The sequence below is a fragment of the Tursiops truncatus genome, chromosome 3 (assembly GCF_011762595.2).
Source record: "Tursiops truncatus isolate mTurTru1 chromosome 3, mTurTru1.mat.Y, whole genome shotgun sequence".
Taxonomy (NCBI): Eukaryota; Metazoa; Chordata; class Mammalia; order Artiodactyla; family Delphinidae; genus Tursiops; species Tursiops truncatus.
The window spans coordinates 90,703,652-90,719,742 of record NC_047036.1 but is presented as its reverse complement, the minus strand read 5'-3'; the positions used below and the strand labels follow the sequence as shown (position 1 = coordinate 90,719,742).

The window sequence follows — 16,091 nt, the reverse complement described above, 5'->3', positions numbered from 1 at the left end:
TCCTTTTGAGTTTTGATATTTTTCATCTTGATAGTTGAAAGATACCTGCCCTAGAAATGCTTCTTAAATTTTGCCAAATCATCCCAATTTCTGCATTTCAACAGAATTAAAAAAAAACCAAAAAACAAACAAAACAAACCAGAAGCAAACAAAACTTCCTAAACCATTTGAAAGCATCATGGTTGGTAGAGATGCAAATGCCTCTTTCTCCTAGAAAGGGACTTCAATTAGGGGTCTGAGACAGAACAGGACCAGATTAAAGTCTGTCTGTAGGGAAAGGGAATCCCTTTAACAGCTAAAAAGGTGCTGGTAGATGAAAGGATACTCAGAAAAGTAACAGTGATAGTGATTTGATTGACCATAACAGGGTTTTCATCACATTCAGATAATCTATCCAATTTTGGATATTTTCCTTCTGAGAATCTAGTGACCAGGACTGATCTATATTTGAGGAAAATTCCATATTGACTTCTCTTTGAAAGAAATAACACGGATAATATAAAAGTGGTGATTATATATGGTAAATTTTGTTAATTGCTTACCCAAAGCCCTTCTCCCCCTACTTTACTGAACCCTGATTTGTTTAGGGAAGCAAGGTACCTAGCCTTAAATTATGGATTATGTTTGGTCTAGGCCACTTATGATAACCCTACTCCCTAATTTTTCAGTCTCCATGCAGTTTAGGGTGATTTTGTGACCACATCTTGTGGCCACAAACTGAAGAGAATTCTACTGCAGCCGGAAATTCTGGAAAAAGCCTTTACGCTTCTCATCAGCCTCTGCTCGTTAAGCCTTTCCACTACTTGCTGTCTTGAACATAGACCTGAAGACTTGTGAACACTGTGGAGCAGCCATTTTAGGACCATGAGGGAAAAGCATGAAGGTGAAAGCCAGTGCACTGAAGATGGGCGAACCAATGGATGGAAGGTGTCTGGGTCCTGGATGGCATCACCGAGGAAGTGAACGAGTGTTAACAACTGCCTGCCTTCTGATTTCTTATAACATAAGAAAAATATTTGTTTAGACCACCATATTCAAGTTTTCTGTTATTTACAGCTGAGTGCATTGCTAACTAATATACAAGTTTTAAGCACTTTGCCTTGAGCCTAAGCATTGCAGGTCATCCTTGGGAACACCACAACTTTCTCAGAGAAATGAGTAAAATATTTTAAGTAAGTGACTCAATTTATAGAAACAAGTTATGGTCTGGAAAATGATTTTGTTCTTTTCACTTCACTGGCTCAAGAAAGCTTTTCCCCAGCCCTTCTTTCCCTCAGTGCCTTTGTCTGGACATAGCCTAGAGCAGAGCTTGGGAGGACGTTTTATTTTCCCCATTCAAGTACATTATTTATTTGAATCTTCACATTGTCTCTGAAGCAAATACTTTCTCATAGGAGAGTGAAATGACTATGGAAAGCAATGCATTTTCTTCACAGGCATTTTCAGCAATGGCATATTAATAAGATAGGACCACAAAAGGAAAAAAGCCAGTGTCTTATTAGAGGGAAAAAAACTCTGCAATTTTAGTTATCCTCATGCATGAAAACATCAATGGTATATATTGCTGATCTGCCCATTTTGCAACTCTTTCAAGGGGTATTATTCTTAAGATTTATTCAGTTAAAAAGAATTGAAAAACGGGATCAGATAAGGACAAGAGCTAGGCCAAGGTGGCTACTTACTGGAGGTGGAAGAATCCCTTTCTCATCATCAGAATGGACAGTAAAGAACAAAAATCTCATCCTGTAACATTGGAGATTATTTGAAATAACAGGCTAAAAACCACTTACAATGTTTGGATGTGAGAGGCGAAGAAGAACTCCTATCTCAGTTCTTACGATTTTTTTGTCCACCTAAAAGGCAAAATGAGAGAAACTGAAAGATACTCCCGCCTTAGAAATAGCTTCATTGTAGCAGAGAGTCAGAAACAGCAATAACCACCTGGATGAATCAGGTCAATGGCAGAGGTTAATTTCTAAGTGTTGCTTCCTCCCTTTTTTGTCCAGCTGCATGTCTTTCCTCTCTGTTTCAGACATAAAGAGAACTAGTTACAAATATGGGTCACAACTTGTCAGACCTCTTGTGTGGCCCCTTTGCTATAAAAAATTATCGCTATCACCACTAAGGCACAACTACATCTCAACCTATTCCTCCTCCTCTTCCTTTCTTTTTTGAATCCTTGACCCAAACCCATTGGAGTTGTCAATCACTTCGCCTGCCTTTTTCCCACAGAAGTGAGCACATAACCCAGCCTAACCATTCAGATTACTCTCTTCTCTGGCCAAAGTGACTTGAGTCTGGGATATCCACCAGATCCAAGTCATTACAATCTGGGTCCTCCCCCCAAATATTGCTCATATAATCAAGAAAGAGGTATTCTCTTTTCCTCTGAAACTGTGAGAGCAAGAATATAGAGTCTGCCACTACCAGGGACCATTTTTGATACCATATGGAGATCACTTCACTGAAAATGGAGCCAACACAGAAAAAAACATTGCTAGAGATGAAGAATGAGTACCGCTGACCATGTAATCCACTGGATTCAGTTTTGCATAAGCTAGTTTGCCCTTTGAGCTGTCTTATTATGTGAGCTACTGAATCTCCTTTTCTACTTAAGTTATCCAGAGTTGCGTGATGCTATCAGTGATGTAAGCTGAAGGAAAATAAAGGGGTCTAAGGAAATGATGACTCAATATGAAAGCCTGGAGTAGAGATTTGGATAAAGCAGTTCCTCAGATCTATGTGTTTTCTGGGAGGGAAGAGGATCTACAACATTCATCATATTCTCTAAATGTCTGAGGCAGAGGAAAGCCTAAAAATCTGATCTATTTAAAAAAGATAAAATGTGTTCCATGGAACTGGGGAGTCAAGGATCTCTCTTGAATGTATACGTAATGAATGTATAGTACATAGTAAGGGTCTAATGTAGTTTTGTTTTTTTTTTGCGGTACACTGGTCTCTCACTGCTGTGGCCTCTCCCGTTGCGGAGCACAGGCTCCAGACGCGCAGGCTCAGTGGCCATGGCTCACGGGCCCAGCCGCTCCGCAGCATGTGGGATCTTCCCGGACCGGGGCATGAACCCATGTCCCCTGCATCGGCAGGCGGACTCTCAACCACTGCGCCACCAGGAAAGCCCTAATGTAGTTTTTAATGTGCTCAGCCTCATGTTAAACAATGCTGGGCATATGAAAAAACAAAATATCATCTTTTTCAGAGGAAGATTAAAATCTAATTTTGGGCATAAGACTCCTCTAGAAGATGCCATAAGAAGATAGAAGAATGTAAGTTGTAAACAAGTTTTGTTTTAAAAATTCCATTGTTCAGTGGAAGATCATTTTTCTGTGAGTCAAAATACAGCTATCATTCAAACAGTGGGCTAACTCTAAAAAGTCATGCTATTGGACTTCTCAGGTGGCGCAGTAGTTAAGAATCCACCTGCCAATGCAGGGGATGCAGGTTTGATCCCTGGTCCAGTAAGATCCCACAAGTTGAGGAGCAACTAAGCCCAGGTGCCACAACTACTGATCCCGCATGCCACAACTACTGAAGCCTGCATGCCGAGAGCCTGTGCTCCGCAACAAGAGAAGCCACTGCAATGAGAAGCCCGCGCACTGCAACGAAGAGTAGCCTCTGCTTGTCATGACTAAAGAAAGCCCGTGCACAGCAATGAAGACCCAACGCAGCCATAAATAAATAAATTTATTAAAAAAACAAAAAAGTCACACTACTGTTAATATAAAATGAAGAAAGACTTGTTAAAGTGTGCACAGGTGATGCTAGTGTGATATGTGGGCTGCTGATGGCCACTCAGTGATATCAGACAGCTCAACACATGGGATATTGACAGCATGGTCTCTGGGTAATGTAGTATTAGAGGAAAACGCTATAAAAGTTATTTTATCTAGTTAAAAAATCACATACTTCATGAAAATTTGCTATTGAGCAAGAGTCTTTCTACTTGTATCAAAAGGGAGAGCTCTGAGAAAGAGGGGCATTGCTAAAACAGGCAGATGACACTGACAGATCTCTTCCAAAGAGTTCTTGGTTCACACTCCATTTCACTTCTGTAGATGCTGTTGAGGAAAATTTGGATATAGATGACAATTTTTAAACTATTTTAAAAATTTTAAATTTTTTCTAGCTTTGCTGAGGTATAATTGGTATACAAAAAACCACACGTAATTAATGTATACAATGTGGTGAGTTTGGACACGTGTATAGATTCATGTTACCATCACCACAATCAAGGTAATAAACCTATCCATCACCTCCAAAAGTTTCCTGTGTCCCTTTGCTGTGTGTGTGTGTATGTGATGTGTGTGTGTGGCGGGGGGTAAGCACACTTAATGTGAAATCTACCCTCAACAAATTTTTAAGTGAACAATACCTTATTATTAACTCTGGGCATTATGTTGTACAGTAGATCTCTGGAACTTACTCATTTTGTATAACTGTAACGTGATACCCATTGAACAACAACTCTCCATCTCCCCCTCCACCTATCACTTAGGAAGCACAATCCTACTCTCTACTTGTATGAGTCTGACTATTTTAGATGCCTCATATAAGAGGAATCATTCAGTGAATACAGATTTTTTTTATTGGAGTATAATTGCTTTACAATGGTGTGTTAGTTTCTACTTTATAACAAAGTGAATCAGCTATACATATACATATATCCCCATATCTCTTCCCTTTTGCATCTCCCTCTCTCCCACCCTCCCTATCCCACCCCTGTAGGTGGTCACAAAGCACCGAGCTGATCTCCCTGTGCTATGCGGCTCCTTCCCACTAGCTATCTATTTTATATTTGGTAGTGTATATATGTCCATGCCACTCTCTCACTTTGTCCCAGCTTACCCTTCCCCCTCCCTGTGTCCTCAAGTCCATTCTCTAGTAGGTCTGTGTCTTTATTCCCGTCTTGCCCCTAGGTTCTTCATGACCTTTTTTTTTTAGATTCCATATATATGTGTTGGCATACAGTATTTGTTTTTCTCTTTCTGACTTACTTGACTCTGTATGACAGACTCTACGTCCATCCACCTCACTACAAATAACTCAATTTCGTTTCTTTTTATGGCTGAGTAATATTCCATTGTACATATGTGCCACATCTTCTTTATCCATTCATCTGTCGATGGACACTTAGGTTGCTTCCACATCCTGGCTAGTATAAACAGAGCTGCAATGAACATTTTGGTACATGACTCTTTTTGACTTATGGTTTTCTCAGGGTATATGTCCAGTAGTGGGATTGCTGGGTCATATGGTAGTTCTATTTTTAGTATTTTAAGGAACCTCCATACTGTTCTCCATAGTGGCTACACCAATTTACATTCCCACCAACAGTGCAAGAGTGTTCCGTTTTCTCCACACCCTCTCCAGCATTTATTGTTTGTAGATTTTTTGATGATGGCCATTCTGACTGGTGTGAGATGATATCACAATGTAGTTTTGATTTGCATTTCTCTAATGATTAATGATGTTGAGCATTCTTTCATGTGTTTGTTGGCAATCTGTATATCTTCTTTGGAGAACTGTCTATTTAGGTCTTCTGCCCATTTTTGGATTGGGTCATTTGTTTTTTTGATATTGAGCTGCATGAGCTGCTTACAAATTTTGGAGATTAATCCTTTGTCAGTTGCTTCATTTGCTAATATTTTCTCCCATTCTGAGTGTTGTCTTTTCGTCTTGTTTATGGTTTCCTTTGCAAAAGCTTTTTAGTTTCATTAGGTCCCATTTGTTTATTTTTGTTTTTATTTTCATTTCTCTAGGAGGTGGGTCAAAAAGGATCCTGCTGTGATTTATGTCATAGAGTGTTCTGCCTATGTTTTCCTCTAAGAGTTTGATAGTGTCTGGCCTTACATTTAGGTCTTTAATCCATTTTGAGTTTATTTTTGTGTATGGTGTTAGGGAGTGTTACAGGTAGCTGCCCAGTTTTCCCAGCACCACTTATTGAAGAGGCTGTCTTTTCTCCATTGTATATTCTTGCCTCCTTTGTCAAAAATAAGGTGACCATATGTGCATGGGTTTATCTCTGAGCTTTCTATCCTGTTCCATTGATCTATATTTTTTTGTGCCAGTACCATACTGTCTTGATTACTGTAGCTTTGTAGTATAGTCTGCAGTCAGGGAGCCTGATTCCTCCAGCTCCGTTTTTCTTTCTCAAGATTGCTTTGGCTATTCGGGGTCTTTTGTGTTTCCATACAAATTAGTGAATACTGATTATTTTTTATCACAATCTTCTCTTCCACAGGACAATAAGGAGTTACTAATACAAAATAAATATATTTTAAATTACTGCATGATGCTTAAAAAAATTTTAAGGACATGGGTGTCTCTAAATTAAGATTTGTTAATATTCAAACATATTTTTTTCACTACACATTTAGCGTTTATGTAATATACGGTTTTCCCCCTTGTTTTTTTTTTCAAATATTTATTTATTTATTTATTTTTGGCTGTGTTGGGTCTTCGTTGCTGTGTGCGGGCTTTCTCTAGTTGTGGCGAGCAGGGGCTACTCTTCATTGCAGAGCGCGGGCTTCTCATTGCGGTGGATTCTCTTGTTGTGGAGCATGGGCTCTAAGCGCCTGGTCTTCAGTAGTTGTGGTTCGTGGGCTCTAGAGCCCAGGCTCAGTAGTTGTGGTGCACGGGCTTAGTTGCTCCGCGGCATGTGGCATCTTCCCGGACCAGGGATCGAACCCGTGTCCCCTGCATTGGCAAGCGGATTCTTAACCACTGAGCCACCAAGGAAGTCCCCACCTTGTTTTTGTATGTTTTTGATCCATATAAAATAAGTGTCAGAGAGATCCTTTAATTTTTTCATATGACATAGTAAACAAAAACTTTTTAATACAAATATGAATTTTAAGCAAATTTATTTTCTATCATGTTATGTCACACATTAAATATGGGATGCCTTCAAAAATTATTTCTTTGAAAGTTATCTAAACTCTGGAAATATTCATAACATACTAGATTATTTGGACTAGCAATCTTCTAATGTAGTTATTTATTTTTAATTCAGAATTAATTTTTCTTTAAAGGTAATTTTGAAAAGGGTAATTATTTTCCCACTATACTCCAGATCAGTGGTTCTCAAAGTGTGATCAGAGGACGTTCCGGGTCCCTAAGACTCACTCAGGGTATGTATGAGGTTCTCCCTTTCCCAACTGCACATCTGGGTAAGGCTAGAGTTTTTCCTATACTTGAAACAAAACAACATATTGAATGCAGAAGCAGATGAGAATCCAACTTTCTTCTATTAAGCCAGATAATAAAGAGATTTACAAAACAATGCCACTCTTCTAAGTATTTTTTTATTTTGGAAAATAGTTACTTTTCATTAAAAATGTTATTTATGTTAAAACATACTGGGTTTATTACTGTTATAGTTTTAATTAATTAATAAATACTTAAAAATTCTTTAATCTCTATTACAGCGGTCCCCAACCTTTTTGGCACCAGGGACTGGATTCGTGGAAGAAAATTTTTCCACGGATGTGGGAGTGGGGAAGTGGCAGATGGTTCAGGTGGTAATGCGAGCGATGGGGAGCGGCACGTGAAACTTGTCTCGCTCACCCGCCGCTCACCTCCTGCTGTGCGGCCCCATTCCTAACAGGCCGCAGACAGGTACTGGTCTGCGGCCGTGAGGTTGGGAACCCCTGCTCTATTATATCGAGATTCTTTCATCTCTAATATATTAAATGTGTATAGCTATTTGGGATTCTCAGTAAGTTGGAGAGTAAAAAGGGCTCCTGAAGCCCAAAAGTCTGGGAACCAGTACTCCAGAAAACTTAACATTATACATTTGAAAACAGAAAATAGAAAGAAAAGAACAAAACTGTGGGGGCTTCCCTGGTGGCGCAGTGGTTGAGAATCTGCCTGCTAATGCAGGGGACACGGGTTCGAGCCCTGGTCTGGGAGGATACCACATGCTGCGGAGCAACTAGGCCCGTGAGCCACAACTACTGAGCCTGCGTGTCTGGAGCCTGTGCTCCACAACAAGAAAGGCCGCGACAGTGAGAGGCCCGTGCACCGCAATGAAGAGTGGCCCCCGCTCCCCACAACTAGAGAAAGCCCTCACACAGAAACGAAGACCCAACACAGCCAAAAATAAATAAATTAATTAATAAACTCCTACGCTCAACATCTTCTTTAAAAAAAAAAAAGAACAAAACTGTAGTAATAATTTAAATGAAAGAAAAATGTGAATGCAGTCTCCTTCCTGCTCTGAATGCTGGAGCCCAGGTTGAATGCAGGTCATGACTTAAGTGGAGCCTGAGAAGAATCGAAGAAGAAGGAAGTTAGAGAAAAACGGGGTATTAAAAACCATCAATCCACAGAGAGTAAACTGAGTGACAAAATCTGGACTAGAAGCCAAAGTAATGACAACCAAGGAAACCAGCAGGGGGTAAAGTTGAGAGGGAGAAGTGGACAAAAAAGCAGGCAGATAAATGACTGAGAAGCCAAGGACAAGACAAGGCTGAGGTCTGAAAATCCTTCCCAGAGAGATTAGCTGAGTATAATTTGTCATCTTTTTGAAACAAAGTCTAGAGGTTCCTAGGCAGCCAGACTTTGGGGGTGGTTCCTCCAAAGGTGTCAGGTCTTGGAGGTCACACCGGTGTGCGTCTTGACAGCCATTTCATCTGATATCTTCTCAATATTTCTCTAGTTCCAGGAGCTATTGTTTCCTTCCTACTTCTGACTTCCCCTTCCAATTACCCGGGTAGGTCAGGATAGGGTCTGAGCACTGGCACTGCCATTCAGAATAAGTGTTGTTTTCCTAGAAAATAACTGTTAAGCAAGCCACAAGAGTCAATGGGCAGCTACCTGAACAGTCATTATTGCCACTTGAAATTAGCTTCAAGAGCTACTATAATTAGCGTCTTCAGAAGCACGAACAGATGGCTTTAACAAGTCAACATTACAACAATATTGAAATCCATAAAATATACCTTCACTATGTACGAAATAACTTAAAGAATGGTAGTTTTTAATTACTAACAATTTTCAATTATAAAAATACACATTACTAACATTCTAACTTAGGTTTCCCAGAAAACTAATGTAAGGCGAGGATTAACATTCAGGTATTTTATTTGGAATGTGCAAACCCAATGCAGTGAGAATGAGGAAAAAGGGAAATGCAGCAAGGTAAGAGGTGACACAGTGCAGTAAGCCCCTGGCTACATTGAGCTGTAAAGACACAGCAGGTCACATGGGTAGTTGTATCCAACTGGCACACAGTACTTCCCTAGAGGAGCTATACAAGGTCACCATGCCTTGAAGAAGTTCATGGGAAGGCAGAAAGAGAGGGAATTTACCTGCCCAGGAACCTCCTCCTGTTTCCCACTGGTGAATTTTGGCCCTGTGGTGTTAACTTTTTCATACCTCTGGGTTGCATATGTAGTCTTTTTGGCAGTCACTTGTAATGCCATATCCCTCCTCATCAGATATCATATCTCATTCAAATCTAGAAGTGGCGGAAGAGCCAGAAACTTAAGGTGTGTGTCTGGGTTGGCTTAGTTGCATGAATTGGCCAGCAGGCAATCCAGCCCTCCCTGGTCTGGAAGACAGGCAGGTGGAAGGAATCTAAGAAGGCCCGTAAGAGTTTTGTCCAATCACGGTTCACTCTTGAGTTTTTATCTGTCACAGGAAAACCAGATCGACAGCAGTGGGACCACAGTTCTGCTTTTCTAATTTGCTGTATTTTACTGCCCATCAGAAAGAGCTTTGTCTCCCACTTACATTCTTTGTGCCATTGTTCTAGTTGCCAATATGAAATGGATAATCATAAAATGGCTTGGACACGTGGGCTTTTTCTGTAAAGCCTTATTTTAGCTCCCCTATTTGAAATGCCCTAAATATTCAAAGAAATACACCCTTTCATCCTCATAAAATCATTTAAGAAAAAAACTAAATAATTTAATAAGAGTGATTATACAGATTTGTACAGTTTTAAACCTCCACGGAAATCAAGATTCCTTAATATTGAAAGAAATCCCAACTTTGCTGTCTGCCTCCATGAGGGGAGAAAGAGAAATGGATAAGAGGTATAATTTTAGAGTAACATCAGAGAAAAAAGCTCACCATTGGAATAAAGTTGATGAAATGTGGGCCCTTCATTGAGATACACAGCAAATATACTCCTGTGCTGGGACTGGAAAGGTTGAGGGAAGAAAAGCAGGAAGAATTGAAAAATATGTGAGAAGAAAGTAATGAGGAATTAAGGGGGAAGAAAAAGGAAAACCAGTTTCTGCATGTGAGAATGATGGATAGAGACAGAGGTGGTGAATGAATTGGAGAAAAGGAGAGGGACTACAGCACCAGATTTCTGGTGGTCTTGATCCTCTTGGCTATCTCAGATGTGGTCTAGATCTGTCCGGACTCTGAAACTTCAATATTTCTCTGGCTTCTTAGGCTCATTTTTGGTTTTAACAATGACCAGCGAACATGATGTGAAGTACAGAACTGTGCTCCTCAAATCCTTTGTGGAAAGAGGCAAAATGTAAATTATTAATGGGTAAATAAGCAGACAAATACCTTTAAATTTTCACAATTCTTTCCTGCATAGCTTCTGCTTAATTTAGCATCCTGGTTTCTGACATATCAACAAGTACATGCTGGCACTAACATGCGTGGTGAAAAGACTTGACAACTGGAGCTTTGTTAAATTCAAGAATGATAGTTTTAGCCTACAAGGATTTGAAAGCTAGGAACTGCTATTTGAAAATGCAAAAATCAAATGTGGGACACTGAGAAAAATACTGAGTTTTTCCTATCTGAGGCTAATATCTCCAACAACTACACAATTTTAGCCAAGTCTGATTATTCCTTTATCTTCTTGACCTAACAGAAACCTGGGCATCTCATGACTACCTTACTTTCTTTAGGGTCTTCCCAAGTGGTGACTTGTTTTCATGCCAGTAGGAAAGGTACCATAGGGCCTGGAAGGAGGACAGGGTGTCCTTTTTGCTACTCATTGCTATGTCCAAACCATTTCTCCTCCCTTATGCCTCCAACAAAGAGGCCAGTTTAGCCAGAGGAAAGTGACAGAGGAGGAAAACAGTAGATGATGACAGAGTCTCCTAATGACCAGAAGCCAGGTTGAACATGGTAAGGACTTGATATTTTTGTATCAGAGAGGTCAGACACATTTGGAAGATTTTGAGAGAGGAATGACATGACCTCAGTTAATTTTTAAAGGGATACTCTCACGCTTGGGAATTCCCTGGCAGTCCAATGGTTAGGACTCTGCGCTCTCACTGCTGAGGGCCCGGATTCAATCCCTGGTTGGGGAACTAAGATCCCACAGGCCAAGCAGTGAAACCGAAAAAAGAAACCCCAAAAACAAAAAACGGATACTCTGACTCTTGTAGGGATGAGGATGGGAGGATAATTGGAAGAGTTAAATCAGAGAGACTCAATAAGAAGTTATGGCAGTTATCCAGGTGAGAGTTGATGGTGACTTAGACCCAGGTGCTAGAGATGAAGGAGGTGAGTAAGAAGTAGATGAACATTTTTTTAAGAACCAACAGTATTTGAAGATGGACTGGTTATGGGGTATAAGAGAAAGAGAAATGCAAAGGTTGACTGCTTGTTTTTCCACCTAAGAAATGGGTAGAATAATATTGCCATTTACTGAGACGGTGAATAAATAGGTTTAGAAAGATGCTAATAATATCGTGTCCCTGTCCATTGTACTGAACTCACCTACCATTCATCCCCTTTTACTACAGCTCACTGATCATCGAATTGATCTTTCCAGAAGCCAAGATCATTTCCACTTCCGAGCCTTTCCACTTTGTACTTGATAGTTCTTTGTCTTGAATGTTCTTCTCCCAGGTATTTCCGTGTGACTTTGGACTCAATGGAGAGGAGAACGGTAGGGGCAGCTACACAGAGGAGGTGACGGTTCAGAGGTGGAGGCAGTGATGAGCAATAGACATGGTGGGGTGGGACCGACAGAAAAAGTAAACTGTAGAGAAACCAGTATTCTGTTTTACATTTAACAAGACTAGTATAATGCCAATATGGTTCTGACCAGTATGAGAAGACTAATAAGCATTTCACTCAGATAAGCTTGGCTTTGAAAATTGTGAAACAGTATTCTTTGGTAGTTCCGTAATAGCCACTTCCTACTCTCTGCAGACTCTAAAACATCTGGGAGGCAAAAAGGGGAGAAGTAGAGCTTTCCAATGGAGGAGGATCCCAAGGATTGGGATCGAATTAAAGAAGACAAAAATGCTCTCAGAAGCTCAACCCAGAAAGAAAAACACTTGTCTTTCAGAACCTGAAACCTCTGTAAATCAGGTAGGTTCAGAAGACAGCAGCTCTTCCAAAGGAGGTAACCTCTCCTCCTTCATTCTTAGAGTCTAAAGTATAAGACTTCCTGCTCACAGATGCTAGAAATTCTTTCACGGGGAACAGTCTTTTACTTGACAGTGAATGAAGGAGGCTTAAAATATTCCTGGGATAGATAACAAGCTGAACAAAGTTTATACAAAAGATCTGGCTGATGCCAGACGTTCTCTAGAAACAGGTTTGGCTTAACAGAGGGAGAGAAAAAAGGGAAGACAACATGATATATAAAGTAGAAAGGACATTACATTTTATACACCTCTCTCTCCTATTTCTTTCATCTCTGGATCTCTCCCTGGCATTAAGAATATATGGGGGTAACCTTCATTTAATATCTCTTATCTTTAAAAAGATCTCACCCTTCAGTCCCTCACCCCTCTTCCTGCTTCCAAAGCGTAGCTCTGCTCCCCTTAGCAGAAAACCTCTCCAGAGCTGCCTCTGCGTTTTCTCCACTTCCTCCTCCCTTTCCCCATATATTTGTCAGTGAAATTCAATCTGGCATCACCCCAAGAACTCCTCCAAAACTGCTTTTATAGAAGAAATCAGTGGTCTCCTTGGAGGAGACTAACTACTTTTCTGATCTTATCTTACTCTGTCAGCAGCATTCGATATATTTGATCACTCCCTTCTTCGCGTGAAATTAATTATACCATGTCACCATTTTGGTCTGACTTACTTTAAAGGCTGCAGAAGTATTTTAATACTTCCTAACTAGTCTCCCTGCTTTGATTCTTAGTCTTTGCAATCATCCCCTCTGCACACAGCAGACAAAGTGATATCTTTAAAATGTAAATCAGATCCTGTCACTCTCCAACTTAAATGTTGGCATCCCACTGTTCTAAGAGTAAATGCAAACTCTTTACCAAGGTCTTAAAACTCAGGATGGGGTGGCCTCACCCTTTTGAGCTAATGTCATTTTTCTCTCTATAAACAGGCCACTCAACTCCCAGACCAAGCTCCAAGGCCTTCACACTTGCCACGCCCTCTTCCACTAGACCTTCTCACTTCACTCAGAAAACAAATGAGAGGCCTTCCCAGGTCACTGCATCAAAGGTAGCTAAACACACATACACATATACGCATAACATAATCATCACTCTAATCCCTTTATAAAATTTACACAAATGTATGTTACCATTTAGTTACAAATTCATTATTTGTTTCTTCCACCAGAACATAAGCTCTATGATAGCAAGGGCTTGTCCATTTTTTACACATTAGTACCGCCAGCGTTATTTACCAACACCTGGTATATAAATTTATAGAATAAATAAATGAAGGATGGTACTAGTATTTGAATACAAAAGGCTGGGGGCTCAAAGGAAAAAATCCCTGGTTTAACAGCTCTGGTTAGATGAGATTAGATGTGGTTAGTCACTTCTCCTGCCATTCAAATCCGTATGACATTTTTGTCATGTTATCAACACCAATGGAGTGGAGAATGCCTGTCTCACAGGCAGAGCTAAGTACCCAGATCTTCTAGAGCCTACACAGATAATAGCTTGTGATTTCTAAATTGTGAGCCACAAAGGGTCACTATACCACTTATTCAAGATTGCACTCTCCCATGGGTAAATGGGGAATGCTCCAAGAAATATAATTAACAAAAGCTCTGGTGAAGTTACTGACTTTCTAAATCCACTGCAGCAGGTACTGATACTCCTCACAGTATATAGAGCTTTCACAGCTTCTTCTTCAACCAGCACACTTTGCCTTTAATTTGTGTGGTACATGCTGTGTATCAAACACAACCACAGAAGAGATTAAATGAGAGTGAAATGATGAAAATTAGACAACAGAAGAGTGAGAACTGGAGTATACTATGCATTCCCAAAGAAGGAGAAGTGAGATCCTCGGTAAGCAGAGAATTCTAGGGATGCAGCTACGAATTTTCTGCTTTGTCTTTGTGCCAGTCAAGGGACAGTTCAAAAGAAAAGCTTTGCTGGGTTCCTATTCACATATTCCCCAATGAGGTGACTTCAGTACCTGCATGGTCAAATCCATGCAAAAAAGAAATTGATATCAGGCGCTTACAAAAAATGAATATAATGTTAGCCTCCCAAATTTTCTTTTATGTTCATGTTGCCAGGGCTGGAAGAAAATAAACACATATATAAATTTTTATAAAGGTATCAGCCACTTTAAAAAAAATATATAAAATATAAAAAATAAAAGTGAGTACCATATCTACCATTGTAACATTATCATTATCATTTTGGTTTACTTCCTTTCAGTTTTTAAAACTGTGCATATTTCCTTATATATTTCAAATATGGAAATACAATTTTGTTTCTTACAGTGTTCACTGAAAATACCATAAAGTTTTATGAATACCCAATGTTCATAAGCAGAACGTAAAAAAGAGCTTCCTAATGTCCCCGTGTCATTAATGGCTATCCTATGGTTAGACACTTACAACTGCCTACGTTTTGTTACTAATATAAATCATTCTGTAATGAACATCCTTGGTTGTACTTTTTAAAAAAATGCAATTTGAATTCTGGCCCTACCATTTAGAGCCCTTCATAAAGTCTCTTATCCTATGTGAGGATTATTTCAATTTCTTCATGGATAAGATGGGGATAATAATGGCTACCCTACCATGTTATTGTTGTAAGGATTAAATGAGAATATATACGAAATCTCCTGGCTCATGGTAGATGTTCAGTGCCTTTCCTGAAAGAATTTGTAAAAGTAAGGTAAATATTTTCTAGTCTTCTATTTCCAATTTTCTGTCTTCACATAAAAATTAATCCAACTAAAACAAAGTGTAGAAATACAAGTATTTATGAGGGTATTCCAGCCCTAGAAAGGAAAAATGCCTAATATACGTGAAAATATAGCTTTATCTTTTTTTCCCTAAGAGTGTGGAAGACAACTTCATTAAAATCTTAAACTACGTCCAATATAATCTTCTTGCTGAATGGTAATCAAAGAGGGGGATTGGTGCCTATTTGCATTCAAATTTAAACACCTTCCTTCACCTTTTTTTCAAGACTGGGATGAGAGCTGAACTACTGTGGTTAAGCTCCATGGAAGTTTTAAGGCCATTTCTTATGTTTATTAATTACTGTTGACCATCAGGGTCACACCTGGGTTACTACAGACCTGAGTATCAGCCAGGTCCTATAGACATTCAAGTTCTAATAGAACTGAAACAAATTCATCATTTCTTTTTCATTCTTTTTAGTTGTTTTCACATGGTCAAGGCAGTACTTTTCAAAATACTCTAAAAATTACCAAGAAGGCATGAAAACAGCAATATTTAGTTCTCATTTTATATTGCTTTCAGTTGGACAGCAATGACTCGGTTGCAGAATTCCCAAACCATTTGAAGTGAGGGGCATATATTTTCAAGGCCCTGAGATCTCCCTTTGATCCTAAAACTAAGTGATCATCTATGAGATACTAAACTGAGAATTTACATATTCAAGAAGCTTATGACTTTGTAACCTATCAAATAACAAAACCAAAAAGTACTCCTGGAAATATTAGCATTTAAGTCTCATCAGTTACATCTTGGGGTTGAATCCCTTACTGAGGATAGCTTTGAATAGGGGAACACCTAGACAATCTTAGAAGCTTTAGCTCCTTGATGTTCTAAGACAATTAAGACTTTCAGATACCCTGGTTAATATTGTTCAAAAATGCTAAAAACTTCCTTAAAGAAAGGAAAAGAACAGGCTGTAGACACAAAATGCTTTTAAATGACCCTAAAAGTGATATAA

The 16,091-nt window shown here is 39.4% G+C and overlaps 1 protein-coding gene across 1 annotated transcript in view; it reads right to left on the bottom strand.

Moving 5' to 3' along the window:
* The window catches only part of CAMK4 (calcium/calmodulin dependent protein kinase IV), a 227,772-nt gene that overhangs the window by 86,338 nt on the left and 125,343 nt on the right, over positions 1-16,091 (bottom strand). Inside the window, exon 4 of the mRNA XM_019940814.3 lies at positions 1,791-1,853. Coding sequence (XP_019796373.1) covers positions 1,791-1,853 — 63 coding nt within the window. The remainder of the gene's footprint in view (positions 1-1,790; positions 1,854-16,091) is intronic.